The 18,869-nt window shown below is 33.9% G+C and overlaps 1 protein-coding gene across 13 annotated transcripts in view; it reads left to right on the top strand.

The window, feature by feature from the left end:
- ATF7IP (activating transcription factor 7 interacting protein) overlaps nucleotides 1-18,869 on the top strand; it is a 112,287-nt gene that overhangs the window by 4,232 nt on the left and 89,186 nt on the right. For 2 of the 13 annotated variants that reach the window (XM_072798937.1, XM_072798921.1), the window contains exons 1-2: nucleotides 12,999-13,483; nucleotides 14,376-14,435. The exons of 8 other annotated variants lie outside the window; for them this stretch is intronic. Coding sequence is in view for 1 of the 5 variants with exons in the window: in XM_072798916.1 (XP_072655017.1) it covers nucleotides 13,467-13,483 (17 nt within the window). In the remaining 4 variants the exon portion in view is untranslated. Of the gene's footprint in view, nucleotides 1-12,998; nucleotides 13,484-14,375; nucleotides 14,436-18,869 lie in introns of those variants that run through there. 3 more of the 13 variants (XM_072798925.1, XM_072798916.1, XM_072798922.1) reach the window with 3 other exon arrangements.

Here is an 18,869-nt window from a genome sequence, read left to right as displayed (position 1 = left end):
CTCTAGACTATATACATATATGGAGGGGCAAGGCGCATAATTCCTTTTCACAATTTGTTAACTAGCCTTCCCTTGTTCTTGCAGATAAACTTTAGATTAATTTGGTTAAGTTTTTAAAAAGTCAGTTATTTGAAGTTTTGCTTAGAATTGCATTAAATCAAAATTGGGATAAGTTTACATCTTTATACTGTTTTTCTATTTGTTTTACTCACGAATAGAATACACTTTCTGCAGATTCCATGAAATGTCCTTTTTAAAGGAAGAGTGGGAGAATTTGCAATACCTGTTACTTTTCATTAAAGTGTTATTTTTACTTGTTTCCTAGTGCTGATATAATGTTAATAGGGATAAGTTGTTATAGGGTATAAAACTGCATTTCTATTTTTAATCTGCCTTAGGACATGGTGATATGAAAATAGTGCAAATATGAAGCTAGAAGTGGGAAAATATGTTGGCAAGTTAAAGTGTTCTACAATATTTGAAACCAAAATTTTTCTTTAACATAGGTTTCTTTTTGTTGTTGTTTTGTTTTTTTTAATGGAAGAATGTTAAAAAGTTCTCTAAGTCATTTTTCTGACCGGGATGGAGCCTAATGCTATAATAAAGTTTAAAAAGTTTTTATTTTTAGTCTCTGATTTCATGTTTATTTTTAGTCTCATAAGGATATTTTCCTAATTGTTAGTATATATTCATTGTCCATTAAATCTATTTTTTGTGCCAATTGACTTCATGAAAATAAATCTAGAAAATAGGTAGAAATCAGTTGTTAAGGTATTATTGGCTTTTATGAAACTTTATTTATTTATTTTTTTAAATGAAACTTTTGAAATGAAGAATCCCCATCTTTGGGTCTTTTTCAAGCAAAACCATTCATAAAAAATTTGCATATTTTACTTTTTTATGTGACCTTTGCTCTTGAATCCTTTTTCTAGTTATGACAATTTATGATACTTAGTTTTTCAGACTATAGTAGATGAGAAATAGCAAAATTGGGACAGGAGAAGTGTTACTAGAGAAACACAAATGGATAGGAGCTGGAAGTGATGGCTAGCATCTTGATAGTGAAGAGGGGTCAGATTTCAAGTGTTAGAAACAAGAATTTAAAAACAGTTTTAAGGTCATATAGTTTGGGAATTAATATTCCTAGAGCTGAGTCAGTATTTATAACATGTTCAGCATGGTAATTGATGATCTTATTAGTGATTCTGGATCATAGAGAATATTTAACTTGTTCAGGAAGGCAAAGAAGTGTATGATTTAGTTTAGAAAGGCTTATGTTATAATTTTTAAGTTTTGAGGTATATGGAAAATTCATACATGGGCATATGTACTTTCTCAAGGGAGTCCCATGTGGGCTGTATTGTGGATAAAAGTTAGGTGATGTTTTAACATAATGTAAATGATAGAGTGTAAAAAAGCGATAGTCTCTGTAGCTTCCCTAGGGCATCTAGAAATTATCTGTCCATTAGTGGAATTTCTCTTTTGAAATTCTTGCCCATTTGACTTTGTTCTGTTCTTTACAGAGCCCAAGACTTTAAAAATGATTTTGCACTGTTCTTTCTCAGATTGTCCTGAAATCTAGAGCAAATAAGTGGTTTATCCTGTCCTTTTAGCTTATTTAAAATAGAAAAGCAAATTCCAAAAAATTAAGCTTTGTTTATATATGCTTCAAGTTACATGGTGGAGACCCATTTCGTGTTGGAGACAGTATGAGAGCTGGGCAGCATTTTCATTTTTTTTTAATGCCTGAAAAATGAGAATACCAGGGTACTAGTGCTTGTTTGTACAATGTGAATGTCTTCAGTTTTGAATTTTAATCATTTGCATTTTTGAGTTTTAAGAGAATGATTCAGGCATCTCCTTGGCCACTTTCCAAAAAATGTGATAGGCCTAAGGGTACAGTTCACAGTACCTTGTGAGAGACCTTATAATTGGATCTCTGTAAACATGAAAGTCTGAGAAATGAAGATAACCTATTAACTTTATCATGGAAAATATTCATGTATTCATGTCTGCAGTTTTTCATCACTCAGAATATTATAAAAATATTTTATTATTTTTTTAATCTAATGACTAGGAATAATGAACTATATACTTTTTAATTTAGGAGAGAGGGCCCCTTTGTTTGATGTGAGGTAGTAGTGTAATAATGTCATACTATACAGTTCATTGTCCCTTTATTATTTGTATAGCCTTGTGCTACTTTGGGGGAATTATTGTCTTGTGGGTGCCTAGGAAATATTTGTCCAGTACTCTGTGGCATTTTTACATTCTAATGAGAGATTTGACTTGAATGTTAGAGTAGTGATTCTCAGAACTGACAGAGCTTTTAAAGGAATTCTCCTTGAGTCAGTAGTTCTCAAAGATAGTACCTTTCAATTTTGTAGAAAGGTAAACCTAGAAGATGAGACTACAATCTGCCATTTTGAGAACCAGAACGTTTGGTGAAACAGTCAATGATGTGACTACTTCAGCACATTCTCAACTAAGGTTTAGAAGTTTAATAGGAGTGTATCTGCCTTGTTACTACCCTTATTAGGGTAAGTGTCTTAAAAAGAAGTTGTAGTGAAAAATACCAAAGAGAAAAGAGGCTATTGTTGACATTTCCTTTTAGGTGGTAAATGTCAGGAGCTAATAAAGGCTTAACTGCTCTGTGAAAATACTACCGTGTTTAAGGATGCTTAATGTTTATTTCTCTCTTATAATAAAACAAAAGGTTGTTTAGGGGGTGGCTTTGACTTAACATGGTTTCCAGGTCGAACATGACTACTCCACAGTTTCCACCAACCAGGGGCAAGAGAGAAAGGGCAATGAGAGTGAGTTCATACCTCATTCTTTTGAAAACATGATCTGGAAGTGGCATGTATTGCTTTGACTCATGTTTTATGGGTGAGAGTTTAGTCATTGGAACATACATAGTTGGGAAAGGAAGGCTGGTTAATATATCTAGCTGGACAGCCATGTGCTCAGCTAAAATTAAGGAATTTTATAAAAAGAAAGAAATGAGTGTTAGGGAATAACTAGCCCTTTCTGCTATAAAAGAAGCTGGAAAAGTCTCTCAAAGTAGTTCATAATTTGATATTGAAAACTGGTTTTCTGTCTTCCTTTTTTTTTTTTTTTTTTTTTTTTTAAAGAGAGACACAGAAAGAATCAGGAGAGGGACAGAGGGTGAGGAAGAGTGAGAATTCTAATCAGGCTCCATGCCCAGTGTGGAGCCTGACGTGGCGCTTGATCTTACATCCCTGAGATCATGACCTGAGCTAAAATCAAGAGTTAGATGCTTAGCTGACTGAGTTACCCAGGCACTCCTCTATATCTTCCTTTGAAGTGGAATATTGAGAGCTTTGGAGTCATGATTTGTGGTTGAGAGCTGTTATTTATCTTATTTGGTGAAATACTTAGCCTTTCTGCTTGCCTTTGCAAACATATTAAATCATGTTTAGCTTTGCAAGATTGGAATTTTAATTTAATATTAAAATCTCAGTGTGATATTTTTGTTATTTATTCAGTGTAATATTTTTTAAAAAGATTTTATTTATTCATTAAAGACACAGAGAGAAAGGCAGAGACATAGGCAGAGGGAGAAGCAGGCTCTCTGCAGGGAGCCTGATGTGGGACTCAATCCCAGGACCCTGGGATCACAGTCTGAGCCAAAGGCAGACATTTAATCACTGAGCCTCCCAAGTACCCCTCAGTGTTAATATTTTTAAACTTTACCAGATAACTTGTTTATTTTAAAAGGATGAAAGTCTGTGACTGAGGACTGCGGGTAGTGACAATTGTGAATGACGATTGTTTGAACTACTTGTTTTAGTCTCAAAGTTGAGTTTATGTTTAAAAAGCTTTTTTTTTTTTTTTTTTTTTTATTAAATTTTTAAGTAATCTCTACACCCAATTTGGGGTTCAAACTGATGACCTTGACATCAAGAGTCTCATGCTAAACTGACTGAGCCAGCCAAGTACCTCGAATTTATGTTTTTATTATTTTTTCCAGATCCTTTTTTTCTTCAGTAAAGTGTGAAATATACATCTTGAAGATGGAAAATGTGATTTTTGAGGATTTTGTAATTTACACAAGTAAAAAGATCGTGGTTGTAAATTCTTTGCACATAGATAAAGCTTATCTGATTAATAAATAAGTAATTAAAAACAGCTTTCTATGTAAGTAAAAAAAAACCCAGTAGATATTCATGTAAGGCCCAGAAAGTGAAGCTGTAATGGGGGAGATGAAGGAAATCTTAGGGGAGTTGTATTTTAAGGGATGAATTAGAAAGCTATTTTCAGTAAATGGGATAAATAGGGTTTTCAGAGTATCAGAAATGAGAAAGAAGGTAGTGTGTTAGGAGAACTCTGAATAGCTCCCTGGTATATGATATAAGATTCATGATTTTTGTTAAGTAAGAGTCATTGCTGCCATGGTGCCTACATATTATAAATAATAAAGGATGTTGTTATTCTCAGTTGTAAGTCTAATTTTGTTTTTAAGATTATTTATTTATTTATGAGAGACACACAGAGAGAGAGAGAGAGAGAGAGAAAGAGAGGCAGAGACATAGGCAGAGGCAGAAGCAGGCTCCATGCAGGGAGCTCGATATGAGACTCGATCCCAGGACTCCAGGTCATGCCCTGAACAGAAGACAGACACTCAACCAGTGAGCCACCCAGGCATCCCATAATTTTTTTTTTTAATTTTTTAAAAAAATTTATTTATGATAGTCTCAAGTCACAGAGAGAGTGAGAGAGAGGCAGAGACATAGGCAGAGGGAGAAGCAGGCTCCATGCACGGGGAGCCCGACGTGGGATTCGATCCCGGGTCTCCAGGATCACGCCCTGGGCCAAAGGCAGGCGCCAAACTGCTGCGCCACCCAGGGATCCCTAATTTTTTTTTTTAAACTCTGTTTTACTTCCTATCTTGCTTAAAGGCATTTATTCCTTTTGACTTCTGTGTTTATAGTTGTGTAGTGCTTCATAAGCTATCTGCTGTTAGGAATTATATCTTATTGATGTGGCTGACAAATGTCACATTTTAAAGAAAAATCCATTTAATTAGGAGTGATAAGGCCACTATTAAAAGTATAAGATTGCTTTCCATATTGCCTTAGTATTCAATAAGTATTTTCTTATTGAAATACTAGAACCCTTTTGTTTTAGGTGGAGGTGCAAAAAAAGGGAAGTAAGATATACTAGTTCCTTTTTTTCATATAACTCATAATTATCCACTGATGTCAGGCTTTTCTTTTTAATAATTGAACACATAATTTATTTAAGCACCCACTGGATAAATTGTCAAAAGATTTGACAGGCACTTTGCATATGAAAAATTATAAATTGTGAGTCAAGTTTTAGCAAAAAATTCTTTCATCTCATTCATTAAAAAAAATTGAAGAAAACAAGGAGATACCATTGTTTACCATTAAGTAATTTCTAAGATATAACTCTTAAGGAGGTAGTATATGCAAATTAATAAGGTTTTGGTGAGATGATGAAATGCCATAATTATTTAGCATTTCAAGTTTGTGTAATTCCTTCCTTTTTCACCAAACTTAAGTGATTTGAAAGTTGGAAGATGGCAGAAATGAAGAACGAAAAAGACAGAGGATTTTCCTAAAATCAGTAATATAGTGAAGTGGAAAGAACAGTTAATTTTATATTGGGATCAGGGCATTTAGAATCTCCCAGCTGTATTAACATAAAATGGTGGTATCACCTACCTGGTAGGGTAGTTGTGAGAGTTAAATGAGATTAGATATAAAAAATGGTTAGCGGTTTTTCCTGGCATATTTTTCTTTTCTGTTTTCAATCAACTGATGGATCAGTTAGGCTTGAATATTTAAGAGGCAGCTAGGTGCAGCTATAAGGAGTCCTTCAATGCAGGAGCTATACAGAAAATGACAGTATTCTTGATTACTGGAACTAGAATTTAAATTCATTTAAAAAATAATTTAGAAAAGTAGTTTTATGATACCACTCACTAAAAGGGAAAAATAAGCATTTAAAAAAATAGTGTATTTGCAAAGGTTTGTGAAGGAATCTAGATTTAGGACTGTTTTATTTTAGAAGGTATTTAACAAATAAAAGCCCTGGAAAATTACTAAGTTTACAGTAAGCTTCTTTGTGGTAAAAAGCAGTCATTTTCTCACATTAATTATATATCTTCAGAGTTCATTATTGCCAGAGTTAGAGATGAGATGATTTATTTTGAGGACGAAATCCACATAGGCCCTTTTAAAAATTAAAAAAAAATTTTTTTTTTTAAATTTAAGGGTGTAAAGTGCTCTGTTCTGTTTTATTTACCATCCAGGTATGAAACTTGTGGATATGCTCGCTCAAAATTGTAGCAAAACAAAGTGTCAGTTTTCTCCCATAACCATTCCTGTGGCCAGATTCCTGCCCCTTAAGACACAAATTTGACCACATAAATTTGTTTAATCTTCTGATTTGTTTTTTTTTTTTTTGGATAATTTTCACAGGTCTAATGAGAAGTTGATTAATACAGACTTTCCTATTGTCTGGTTAGCAAAACTGCATACATTTGGCATGAGGTTTAAGAGTCTAGATATTTTGTAAAGTGTAGTAACTTATTTACTTGCTTAATTACGAGATCAGGAACCAAAGCTGTCTAATTTATCTCAGCGAATTTTCACTGCAGTATTTAAAACTAGGGTCTTCTGGTTCTGAGGTTTCCATATTTTTCAATATTCTAGTCTATTGGGAAGTGATATTCTTTATTCCTATTAAACCTGGGAACCCAGAAATATAGAAGACATACTAAATTAGTTTCTGGGAGGACTTACTAGGCATCATTTCTACATTTGAGGTGCAGTCCTTGTTCCCTATCATACGTAATTATAAGTTATCTTTTTTTATATGTTACATTTCTCTTGTAGTCATGATTACCAATTTGTTTATCCAATTTTATCCTGATAGGAGGGAAACATTCTTTTTTTTTTTTTTTTTTTTTTAGCAATAGTAGGTGCTTTATTTTATTTATTTATTTTTTTTATTGGTGTTCAATTTACCAACATACAGAATAACACCCAGTGCTCATCCCGTCAAGTGCCCCCCTCAGTGCCCGTCACCCATTCACCCCCACCCCCCAACCTCCTCCCCTTCCACCATCCCTAGTTCGTTTCCCAGAGTTAGGAGTCTTTATGTTCCGTCTCCCTTTCTGATATTTCCCACACATTTCTTCTCGGAGGGAAACATTCTTATCTGGTTTATAAAAAGGTAAAAACAAAATCAGTTTAGATAAGGCCCAATTAATATATTTAGTATTTTCCTACAGAATTGCTCTTTAATTGTTCTGGTGGCTTATTAATTATAACTAGTATTAAGATCTTTCACAGAATATTTTTCCCTTGGAATTTTGAGGATACTGAATCAAGATATTATTTAAATTATTACTTACACAAAGTATATTTTAAATTGAAGTTTAAAGATAGATTAAGAAGAAAATATTTTCTCTCTGTAACCATTAAAGATAAAATATTAACCATAGTTAAATCAGTTTATTTAATCCTAAGTAATTCTTGTTTTACCTATCTGGGTTTAAGTAATCTATTTATACAAAATGTCTTCACTGGACTAACAGAATCACAGAAATCCTGACCCCCATTCTGTTGATAGAGTTATGACTGATGTTGATTCATTAAGGTAATGTCAACTTAAACCAGGAGGCGTATCCCAGAGTCTCTTCTACCTATGAATAATAGGATGATTTGGTACAGTTCTTTACTAAGGATCTTTTGATGTTTATTTCAAGTAAATAGATATCTTCCCTCAGGTACATTGGCAGCAAGGGTTTGACTCATTTTTTTTTTTTTTTTTTTTTTTTGAGTCTTACTGTAGAGGCTTCATTGCCCTCTACATGTGGTACACTGCTCTGATCAGAATTTTACTTACCACGTAGGGAATTCCTTTATCCCTTGGCCATGTAGCACCTTTGTTTTCCACATGTCATGCCTTTTTATTGATTTATTCTGTCATTGGGGGAAGGAGACCCTATTCTTTAGTAGCTTTTTGAGAAAGAGTAAATAGGAAGTATGTTCTTTGAAATCAGGAGTGTGTGAAAATTGTCACTATATTTTTAGATACTTGATTGATAGTTTGGCTAGGTATAGAAATCTAGGTTGGAAAATACTTTTCTTTAGAATTTTAAAGACACTGTTTTATTATCTTCTTGCTTCAGTTAACTGCTGAGAAATCTGAAGCCATTCATGTTTCTGATTTTTCCCTCACTGAAAGCTGTTAATCTGTCAATAGTCTCTAGTGTTTTGAAATTCCACTGTAATTCTTTGATGTGGATCTCTTTATCTTTGTTTGCTGGCATTCATCAGGCCCTTTCAGTTTGGCAACTCTTGTTTTTCAGTTTTGGAACTTTGTCCTAAATGATTTCATTGTGATGCCTTATGCTATTTTATCATTCCAATGAGAATTTTTGGAGGGGTACTCCACTTTTCTTAGATTTTTTTTTCCCTCCTGCTTACAACTTTGTCTTTTTGTTCAGTTAGATTTCTTCAACTTTATCATCTAGTTCTTCTGTTGAGTTTTTCATTTTTTTTTTTATCATGTTCATAGTTTCTATTTTTGGTCCTTGACTATAGTATTCTATTTTTTTTTTTTTTAAAGTAAACTCTATGCCCAATGTGGGTCTCAAACTCATGACCCTGAGATCAAGTCTCATGCTCTACTGACTGAATCGTCCAGGTTCCCCTGGTATTCTATTCTTGACATATGATTGCAACATTTTTTTCTTATCTGTGGATATTAATTTTTCTTGAAGTTTTTTTCTTAAATAGTTTTCATGTTTTTTGTTTTAGTTTGTTTTTGGTCTCTGTCTTCCATGGTAGACTTTTCAGTTGCCCTTTTCTGCCTTGCCTGACTGTATTACATGTTGTGGAAGATTAAAAAGTTGATTAGAGGGGGCCTAGGCAGCTCAGTTGATTAAGCATCTGACTTGTGATTTCAGCTCAGGTCATGATCTCAGGGTCGTGAGATCAAGCCCCACATGGGGCTCTGTGCTATGTGTGGAGCCTGCTTAAGGTACTTTCTCTCTCCTCCTGCAGCCTCCCACCCCTACTTGCACACGTTCTCTCTCAAAAAAATTTTTTAAAGTTGATGAAAATATTTACACTTGTCAGCTTTCAGTGTCTCTTTGGCTTATTTGGGTTGGCTTTGTTTGTTTGCTTGTTTATTTATTTATTTTTTTAAGATTTTATTTGAGAGAGAGAGCACCCAAGAGAGAGCACAAGCAGCGGGAGCAGAGGGAGGAGGAGAACTCCCTGCTGAGCAGGGAGCCCAATGTGGGTCTTGATCCCAGGACTCTGGGATCATGACCTGAGCCAAAGGCAGAGGCTTACATGGCTGAGCCACCCAGGTGCTTCTGGGTTGACGGTCTTTTGAGAGCCCTAGACCTTAAGATCTTGTGTCTTGTGCTTTTCAGGTACCCTCAGAGAATAGTTCTCCATTTTTATACATGAGGAATAAAGATTTGATTGCCAGCATTCTGAAAGATTAATGGAGAAAGAGGACTAGGGGTCTCTGCAGTAAGAACTCAGTCCCTTTCTCTTTGGTATGCTAATCATTTTTTTTAAAGATTTTTTTTATTATTTATTTATGATAGACACAGATAAGAGAGAGAGAGAGGCAGAGACACAGGCTAATCATTTTTAACTATGGATGTTGTCTTTATATTTTTGCTAGGATTGTGGAGAGGAGGTATTTTGTGGAATGTGATAAGGATATGTAGTTTATCTTATTGATTCAAAAGTAGCTTTCACTAGTATTCCCTTTTTTAGTCACACCATCCTATTTGCTCCGCTCACCTCCATTGGCCTAGTTCTTTTACTTGCTGTGTCTTTTGAAGTTGCTGTCGTGTAACTTAAAATTGATTCCTGTCCCCAATGAAGCATGGAATATGATGTGTGGGGAAGTCCTAAGTTAGTTACCAGTGGTTCTGCTTATTTTCCAGCTCCCAAAATCATCTTAGCTATATTTTCTCTTTTACTTTTCTGCTCATTCTTGAGGATTTATGCTTTCAAAAAATACCTTTACAGTAGTTTTGGTGAGAATTGAGGGAGTGAAATTATGTGTTTTCATTTCATTATCTTAACACCCTTTTAATGTTTGTTTTCTTTGGATGTGTAAGGCTGCTAATAATATGCAACTAAAGTGTATTAACTAAAGTAATTTTCTATATATGAGAGTGATAGAATTTCTGTTTAGGTTCTGTGAATTTTTAATATTTTGTATATGCAAAATATTGGGCTTAATCCCAAGACCCTGGAATTATGACTTGAGCCAAAGGCAAATGCTTAACTGACTGAGCCACTCAGGCACCCCTCCATCTTGGATTTTAAAGTACAGAGGTTGTTTTAGGCCAGTGCTAAAAACTTAATTGAGTCTTTAGCTGACTATTTCTTCTTAGAAAGTAAGAGTTGAGATCTTAAAAATGAAGGTTCTTAAAGATACAGAATTTTCTGAGGTTTTTGTGGTAGAAATTAAAACACTGGGAATTAATTAGGACTCATCATCTATTGAGCAAATAAATGCTGTGTTTTGTACTATGAAAATGAATGGAAGATGAATTAAGATGTGATTTCTGTTCTTTAGGGACTAATATATAAAAACACAAGTGAATGATAGATATGTGGTGAATATATTGATGATATGCACAAAAGATCTTGAAAGCTAAATTATACTTGGTTTGGGGGAGTATAGTAAAGGGAAAGACAGAGTAAGGAAAATATTGTTATTCATGAGAGAATTTAGGTTGAGTCCGGAATATGATTTATCTGGTGAAGTAGAATTGTTTCTTTGGGCTAGAGAGTGAAACATGTTGTTGACAGTGGCCCCAGTTATCTGAATAACAGCCTAACATTTTCCTTTTCTAAACCATTTTCATAATGCATAGAAACAGAACCTGTGTGGGAAGAGATGGGTGAAGGAAGCTCCATGGGCTCAGACTGAGTATAGTCTAGCATATATTGCAGCTCCTGACACTTTTGTGAAGTTATTTAATCTTTGAGTCTGTTTTCTTCACTCATGAGTTGGAAATAATAACTACCTTGTGGATTAGTGTGAGAATCAATTGAAATAATGCATGTAAAACTTACCTGAAGGCTTGATATATATTAATGTATCTCTGTACTCCTTTGTCCTCTAAGTGCTATGTTGTAAAGTACACAATCAGTGTAGTTACTGTTTTCTCATGTGCCTTTGGATAATAGAGGAAACCTGGTAAATTACTCTAAGTTTATTTAATAAAATGATTCCAGTGGCTGGAGGAGAATTGGTACAATGAGGGAAATTCTGCTTACTTTGAGATCTAGATTGGGTTAAAAGTAGTTCTTGGGGTGGCTCAGCAGTTTAGCACCTGCCTTCGGCCCAGGGCGTGATCCTGGAGTCCCAGGATCAAGTCCCACATTGGGCTTCCTGCATGGAGCCTGCTTTTCCCTGTGCCTGTGTGTCTGCCTCTCTCTTTATTTCTGTGTCTCTCATGAAAAAATAAATAAAATCTTAAAAAAAAAAAAAAGTAGTTCTTATAGCCAGTTAGTAATAGCTAGCAGCTTAGTTTGCTCAGGAAAGTAGTCAGGATTTACATTGGAAAGGTATTTGAGGATATGGGAGGCTTGGGTTGTGGATGGGGGATTGGACGGGGTACATTTGAAGGTGTGTTACGTAATTTAAATTTTTGTAGAACAGACTTCCAAAAGAATCTCCTATCCTAAATATCAGAAGCTGCTCGCTTGGCAGCTTTAAAAATTTTTGTTATTTGTCTTCCCATTAATCTTAATCCCATTTCAGTGCTACAGTAATGTCTATCTTGTTTGAATCTTCTGCAGTTTACCAACCTCTTGCTTTTGACAAATAGATTTGAGTGACCCTCAGAGTGATCTTCAAAAAACAATTCTTTTTTGAAGAATTAATGTGGCTTGGTTAAGCATAATATATATATATATTTTTATCTAATGTAGTACTTAAGTCTTTACATACATTATACAGTTTGCCCCTTGGAGAATATGTAAGGATCTTTTAAGAAGCTGAGTTAGTTAATTGAATTTAAAATAAAAAACGTTGAGTTACGTTTGTCTTATTTTTGAATTTTATTATGTTAAATTTTAAATATATACAGAAATAGAATGAAATAACTCCATGTGCCCATCACTCAGCTTGAACAGTTATCAATTTGTGCTAATCTCCTTTAAGCTGTATGCCTACCACTTTCCTATACCCTTAATGAATTTTAGTAAATATCTATATCATGTGATGGATAGACTCAAAATCACATAGGGCAGCTAGATCTTAAGAAGGGTAAACCAAGGAAAAAAGGAGAAGGTAGATTTCTTAGATGATATGAGCTACCAAGCAAACAGTTCCTTTCTGTGCTCTTGTCTTTCTCTTCTCTTGATGGGTAGGTTACTTCCAAGACCAGATATGTTGGGATCTCTCTCAAATTTGTCTTGTTAGTATACTCACTTTCATATTGAATTTTAGTCTACTGTTCTCCCTTTTTGGTTTTTATCCCCCGGGGTGCCTACATTCCTTGTTTTCCCCTCATATTAAAATGTTGGGAGGTCTGAAGCAGGGAATGAAATTTAATTTGCCCTGGGACCAAACACTCACCTGGAGTTATCTTTGTGGCTATCTGGACTACAAAAGCGAAGAAATTATTTTATCTTTAGGGCAGATTCCTCAAAATAAGCTTTGTTGCCAGTATAGCTGTAATGACTCTAGTCTCTTCCCTGCAGTTATTTAAAATTATTGTCAAGATTCAAAAATTTGACTGCAAGCTTTAACCATTCTGCTAGATTTCAGTACTTGGGGGCTTAGACTCTGTGGTGGAAAAAAAATCTTTAATTAGCCTTCTATAAGTAGAAATTGACTATCAGGATTTAAACAATTTAATTTTCCAGAAACTATAAAAATTGGCACTCTTTTCATGATAAAAGTACTATAAAAGACAAAAAAAAAAGGCCTTGAGCAGACTTTTTTTTTTTTTTTTTTTTTCTGGACTGAAATGGAGGCTTTCTTTCAAGCGTATTCCCTGATGTTTGCTGTGTGTGATTTGGCTCTATCTCTGTAACTGCTAATATGTGGCATGGATTTCAGGCTGTCTGGGATCTGGATGTGCCCAAAGTCTGTATTGCAAGTCCGGATTCACAGGCATTGTGTTACAAAACTGGCTTGCTGCCTTCTCTGTTTTCTGTGTCCTAGGCAGCTGCATTGTTTGTTGCAGTATATGCATTAGCTGTTGTCAGTGTTCAGTTTCCTGCAGACTGACAAAGTGGGAGGGGCTTTGTTTGATACATAGCTGAGTTTTCACTGTGTGAGTTCTTGAGTGCACATTGCAGCCATCTTAATTACACTTTAGTGCAACTGAGACAGTGCAGCTGTCTCAAAATGGCTGCTGACCTGGTCTTTGTAGCTGCTTAGGCAGCAACTATGCCAGTGAGGAGACTTGGCACATGCATCAGGACCAGAGGTAAGAACCAATTACTCTTTATCTTTGACCATTTTAATTAAAGAATACTTGAATTTTACTGAGTTTACATAGCAAGGTGAACTTAGAGCTTGCTTGCTAGGAAGTTGAAATGTTTGCTTTAAGCTTCTTTTAGGGAAACAGTACTTAGGATGGTGAGGTCAAAGGTTAAATTCCTGTAATTTCTCACCATTTTATGTTCTGTCATTGTCAGAACATTTGATCACCACAATAGTGTTTTCTGACCTTAAATAACTTAATATTTTTTTTGTGTTGGATATTTTAGTTTGTTTGATATATTTTTTTTTTTTTTTTGTAGAAATTGAAAACAATGTATTTGCTGAATAGATTTTTTTTGGGAAAGAAGCCATAAATAAGCCTTGTTTCGCATGAAGAGTGAGATTTCTGTGTGTGTGTGTGTGTGTGTGTGTGTGTGTGTGTGTGTTGGAGCTATTGTTTGGTAGCTTTCTGGGAAGAATGTTAATTCTCTGAATATAAGTCATAGCACAGAAAGAAAAAAAAATTTTAACAGATTTTTTTTGTACTCTGGGTTCTAATTCTTTCTCATTATGCTGCCTCCTCTTGGCCATTTAATTCTTTCACATTTTTAAGGGTCCTAACTTTTTATTCTAATTACTTTTTCCTTAAATTGTCATTCAGATTTTTTTTAAATAATAAATTTATTTTTCTGTCATTCAGATTTTGAATTAGAAACAAGTTCATATGTAGGTCTGCATACTCCTTTTCTTTCTAGCTAATGTATTCTAGTGCAAGAGAGCTTAAATAAATACTCAGTTGTTTTAGGTTAATATTAATTGTTGATATCCACTTTAGTCTTAGTTAAAACCTGTGGTATATTTAAAAATAATGTAATTCAATGATTTTGTAAATTTAGTTTCACAGTTTTCAAAAGACTTTAACATTCTTCTGAAGTGGAAACATTTATTGAGATATGGTAAGTCAATAGTGACCCAGAGGGTAAGAAGAATGAAATTTTTATTTACATAATATTTCAGATAGCAGAAATTTTAAACTCTAGTGTTTAAATTGTGGTACTTACTAAAATTTTTAAATAAATGGTATAGTACAATTCTTTAGTTTTGTCAAGGGATATATGAATATATCCCTGACTAATATGACATAGAACAGTAAGTTTTGAACTTTCTAAGTACTGCAACTTTAGAAAACAACTTCTTGCACATTAAATTCTTGTGATTGACCCCTGTATTTAAAAGTGATACATATGATATTTTATTGGTTTGTATTTATTTTCCAATTTAAAAGTATAGTATTACTCTAAGTTTATTTTATAAAAGAACAATTAGGCTTTTACAATGAAAACAAAAGTTTGAAACCAGATTATTTATCACAATTATAATCTTTCATTAGTGTCAGGAGGTTGCTTATTTATTAGGTTGCTTATTTGTAGAACTTTAGTTGCTAAGAGACTGTAGAATTCATTTTGAGAAGTATTCTAGAACCTATATTCTGTATGTTCTTTTTAAATTTCATGACGGTAAAATATAAGATCTATATTTACACAAGTTAACAGTTTGAAATTGCTGTCTTGCCACAAAATTGCATTTATATTTTTTCTTTTTTTGACAAATTTTTTTCTTAATCATTGGTCATTTATTCTTTGGCTTCAAATATATTTGGGGTCACTGATTCAGTTTCATCAACAAATTTAGTATATTTCACTTCATTTACTTACTACTCTTTGAAATTGTTAGGAGTCTTTTATGTGATATAATAGATTATAATAATATGAACATTACATTATATAAATCCAGTAATATGAGGTTGCCCCCAAAAGAATAGAACAACAAATTTAGTGTTGTGAGAGAGATTTTATCCATCATGCCTTTCAGTAAGGTTTTGCCCTAGAGTGAATATGACATAGGAAGTGAATGTGCTATGTCCTTAATCATGGTCATTTTCATACCTCTCATAGTTTGAACCGCTCACTGTATTCAGATATTTTATACAATTCAAGCCAGATATTCAGTTTGTTCTTCATTACTGGAGAAAAACTGGTTAGGTTGAAATTATCAAAGCAGTTTATGTTGATCTTCAAAGTAGGACCTTGGGGAAATTTTAATGATCTGCTCTTTTTGCCTTCTATCCTGGATTATAAAATTTACCTTCAACGTCCACAAGATGACTCCATTGATTATTGCTTATACATGGGAAAATACAAAGTGGTTACTTAGGTTATTATTGCTAATTCTTTCAGGGCTGTGTTGCATTTTTGCAACTATAAGCATAAACTAGACCTCACTGGGATTATTACTTTTGGGACTGATGACAGTTTTCAATTTGTCTGTGCTGAATTCCAGATTAGCTATTAGGCTGCATAATTGAAGGCATAATAAATCTGGGAGCTGGATAATTAAGGTTTAATGTTACTGTTTTGTCGCTATTTGTACTCCCTATTTGTCCTTTTTTTCTGAGCCATTTCTTTAAGCATGAACCTTAAAGAAAATGTTGAAGTTAGTGGAGAGAAACCAACTGAGTTCAAATCTAAATTTGAATTGCTTTTACTACTTCTTATATTGGTGAACTCATTCTATGTTCTGACTTTTGCTTTCTAATCCTTAAAATGGGAAAAAATTGCCGTTTCTTTGGCAAGGATATGCTGAGAATCAGCTTACATCATGTTTCTGAAAAGAACCATGAAATACTCCACATGCTAATTTTCTAGTAATATTTGTATGTATGTATGTATTTATTTATTTATTTTTGTTTTTATCTAATGTAATTGGATTAGGGAATATGGTATATTTAAACAGTATGGGAAATTTCTCATATAACTCATGCTCAGAAGCAAGAAGTGCTGACTAATGTTAGGACATCCACATCTGGTTGGTAATATGTTGTATTTATGTTAATACTACTGATTTCATTCTGTTACATAGATTAGCCACCTTGTGCTGTATGTGGATAGTGGCAGATGTGTTTATTAAGTAAAGTCAGTATAGAATGTTGGCATTACAGAATTAGGGGAGTAAGTGGGAGATTGTTTTGATTCTAGTTTGGCTGAGTCCTCCAAATATTCAGTGAGAAAATAATATCTCTAAAGGGATGACTTGAATTCGGGGCCTAGAGTTTTCTGTGTTTCAATACAAATGAGAATTTTAAGAACAGTGTTTTCTTTTAGTAGCCACAAATTGGCAGCCAACAGACTATCCTTTAGCTGCTGCCTTATTACTCTAGCTGTTAAAGTCCTATTTTACACAAAAATCAGGGTGTCTTATCTCTGAAAAACAAAAGATAGGCAGTGCTAAGAATGTATTTTTTGCATCAGAAAAATAATCTTGAGTGGAGTAGCTGCTCTCCTCTTCAGATAGGGCCTATACAGTTTATAACTGTTCCTGTTCACTAATTACATTACCTACTGGGCCCCGGTAAACTTCCTTTTAAATCCCTATTCTATTTACTTGAGATTGTTGGGAGCCTTTTTCTGTTTAGGATATAGCTTCTAACCTAGAAGGAAGTAAGCACAAGTAAAGTCTAGCCTACTTTGCCTGGTAGGAGAGACTGCATGTGTAGAGACCGTTTACTGTTTAGAAGATATGGCACCTTTACTAATTTTAAGCTATATTATTAGATATATTAGAGTACTCTATATTAGAGTGCCATGGTGTTGATTGAAGGAGATCCAGTGACGTCAGCAAAAATTGACAATAGAATGAAAGTGAAGAGATTAAAGAAATACTAATTAGAATTGTGAATACCATAAGGTCTTTTAATGTGATAACAGGTCCTTTTTTCTTTAAATATTATCACAGTGTTAAAGACATCACTGTTTATCATTTGGATATTATTAATGGTGATATCGAACAAGAAAAAACTAAAGTATATTCAAAACATAGTTGACTGAACAGTTAAGTGAAATACCTTTTATAAAAGATTTCTGTCTAAATTGGTTGAGAAGTCTTAGCACTAAAAATGAGAAATTTGCTAGTAGAAAATTTTCTTAACTGCACTAGAATAACTTTAGAGGCCATTAGCCATTATAAACTTATTTTTGTTAAAAGTTTGCTTCTGTTTATGTAACATTCACTGTTTCAACTATGTTGAGACTACTTTGATGATCCAGAAAACATGGTAGTTTATGATCATGAAGTTATTTGATTTTGAATTCACATTTTCCAGAGTGAACGCCAGCTTCTTAGCATTCATGTAATACCATGACATTGTTAACTCCAGGGAAATGTTACTCATTTTTGGACGATGGCTTTAAGTTAGAGAGGAAACTTCAGTGGAAATTGAAAAAGCATTTAACTTGTACAGGAAACACTGATTCTCCTCCTTTCTGAACTTCTCACACTCCCAAAAGAGATAGTGATTTGGAAGAAAGTTTGAAGTCCATTCAAACGAGATTTTTTTTTTTTTTTAACCACTGAAGTTAGAACTTTCACAGAATTCGCTATTAGTAATTTGTAGCAGTCAGTTCTTAGTCATTAATGTGTGTAAATATGGAAACGATGAAAGCAGTGCTTATTCAATGAATCCTTTGAGTTTAATGAAGATGGAATTTAACACCATGTCTCAGGAATTGCTTCTGTTCTGCCTAAGTATTTCTGCCCTTTTTGTAGTAAATCAGGTGCTACTATCCAGGATAGTCATGTGACCGGTTGCTTTCCTTTACTGACATGAAAGTATCATGGCATTAGTTGTGGAAACTATTAGTATAGAAGTCGTCAGAAAAGGATTGTTTTTGTCTGGTACTACTATTAAGTAATTGTATAGTTTTGGATAAATTAAAGTTGTTTTTTTTTTTTAATTTTAAGCTCTTCATGCCATTCTGCAACTATTAAAAGAGATACGTGGTTGGATTTGGATTAGATAAGGAGTCAGGAAAGAACAGGAACTTTGGAATCTGAGTCAAGGTGAACTCATTTTCTTTCACTGACTAGTTCGAAGTTTATATGAGAAATGTATATATGATGCTGAAAGTCTTACGCATTATTTTTTTATGGGATGAAGCTAGTTGCTTATTTTCAGACTCCAGTTTTTTTATCTAAAATGGGAATAAAGTCTACCATACTGAGTTGATAATTGGGACTTAAATGAGCACAGCATATTTGAAGCATTAGTGCAGTGTGTGGCACAAATTAAATATTAGTAAATATTGGTTGATTTTTCTGCACAAATTTCCCTCTGACACCATTTTTTTTTTTTTCAATCATTATGGAATCTGGGCTACTTGGATATTGTAGAAAAGGATCTTTAGGGCAAGGGGTTGTTAGGGACCTGGCTGATTTGCAGGAAAAAAATCCCAGAAAGCAAGATGTTTCAATCTCAAAGTGAAGACTTTATAAAGAGTTTGAAGGGGACACAATAAGAATTCTTACTGGTGCTAAGGCAGCATGATAGAGTGAAA

Source organism: Canis lupus, chromosome 25 (genome assembly GCF_048164855.1).
Source record: "Canis lupus baileyi chromosome 25, mCanLup2.hap1, whole genome shotgun sequence".
NCBI classification, from domain to species: Eukaryota; Metazoa; Chordata; class Mammalia; order Carnivora; family Canidae; genus Canis; species Canis lupus.
The sequence above is the reverse complement of the archived record's forward strand: the minus strand, read 5'-3'. Positions and strand labels throughout refer to the sequence as shown.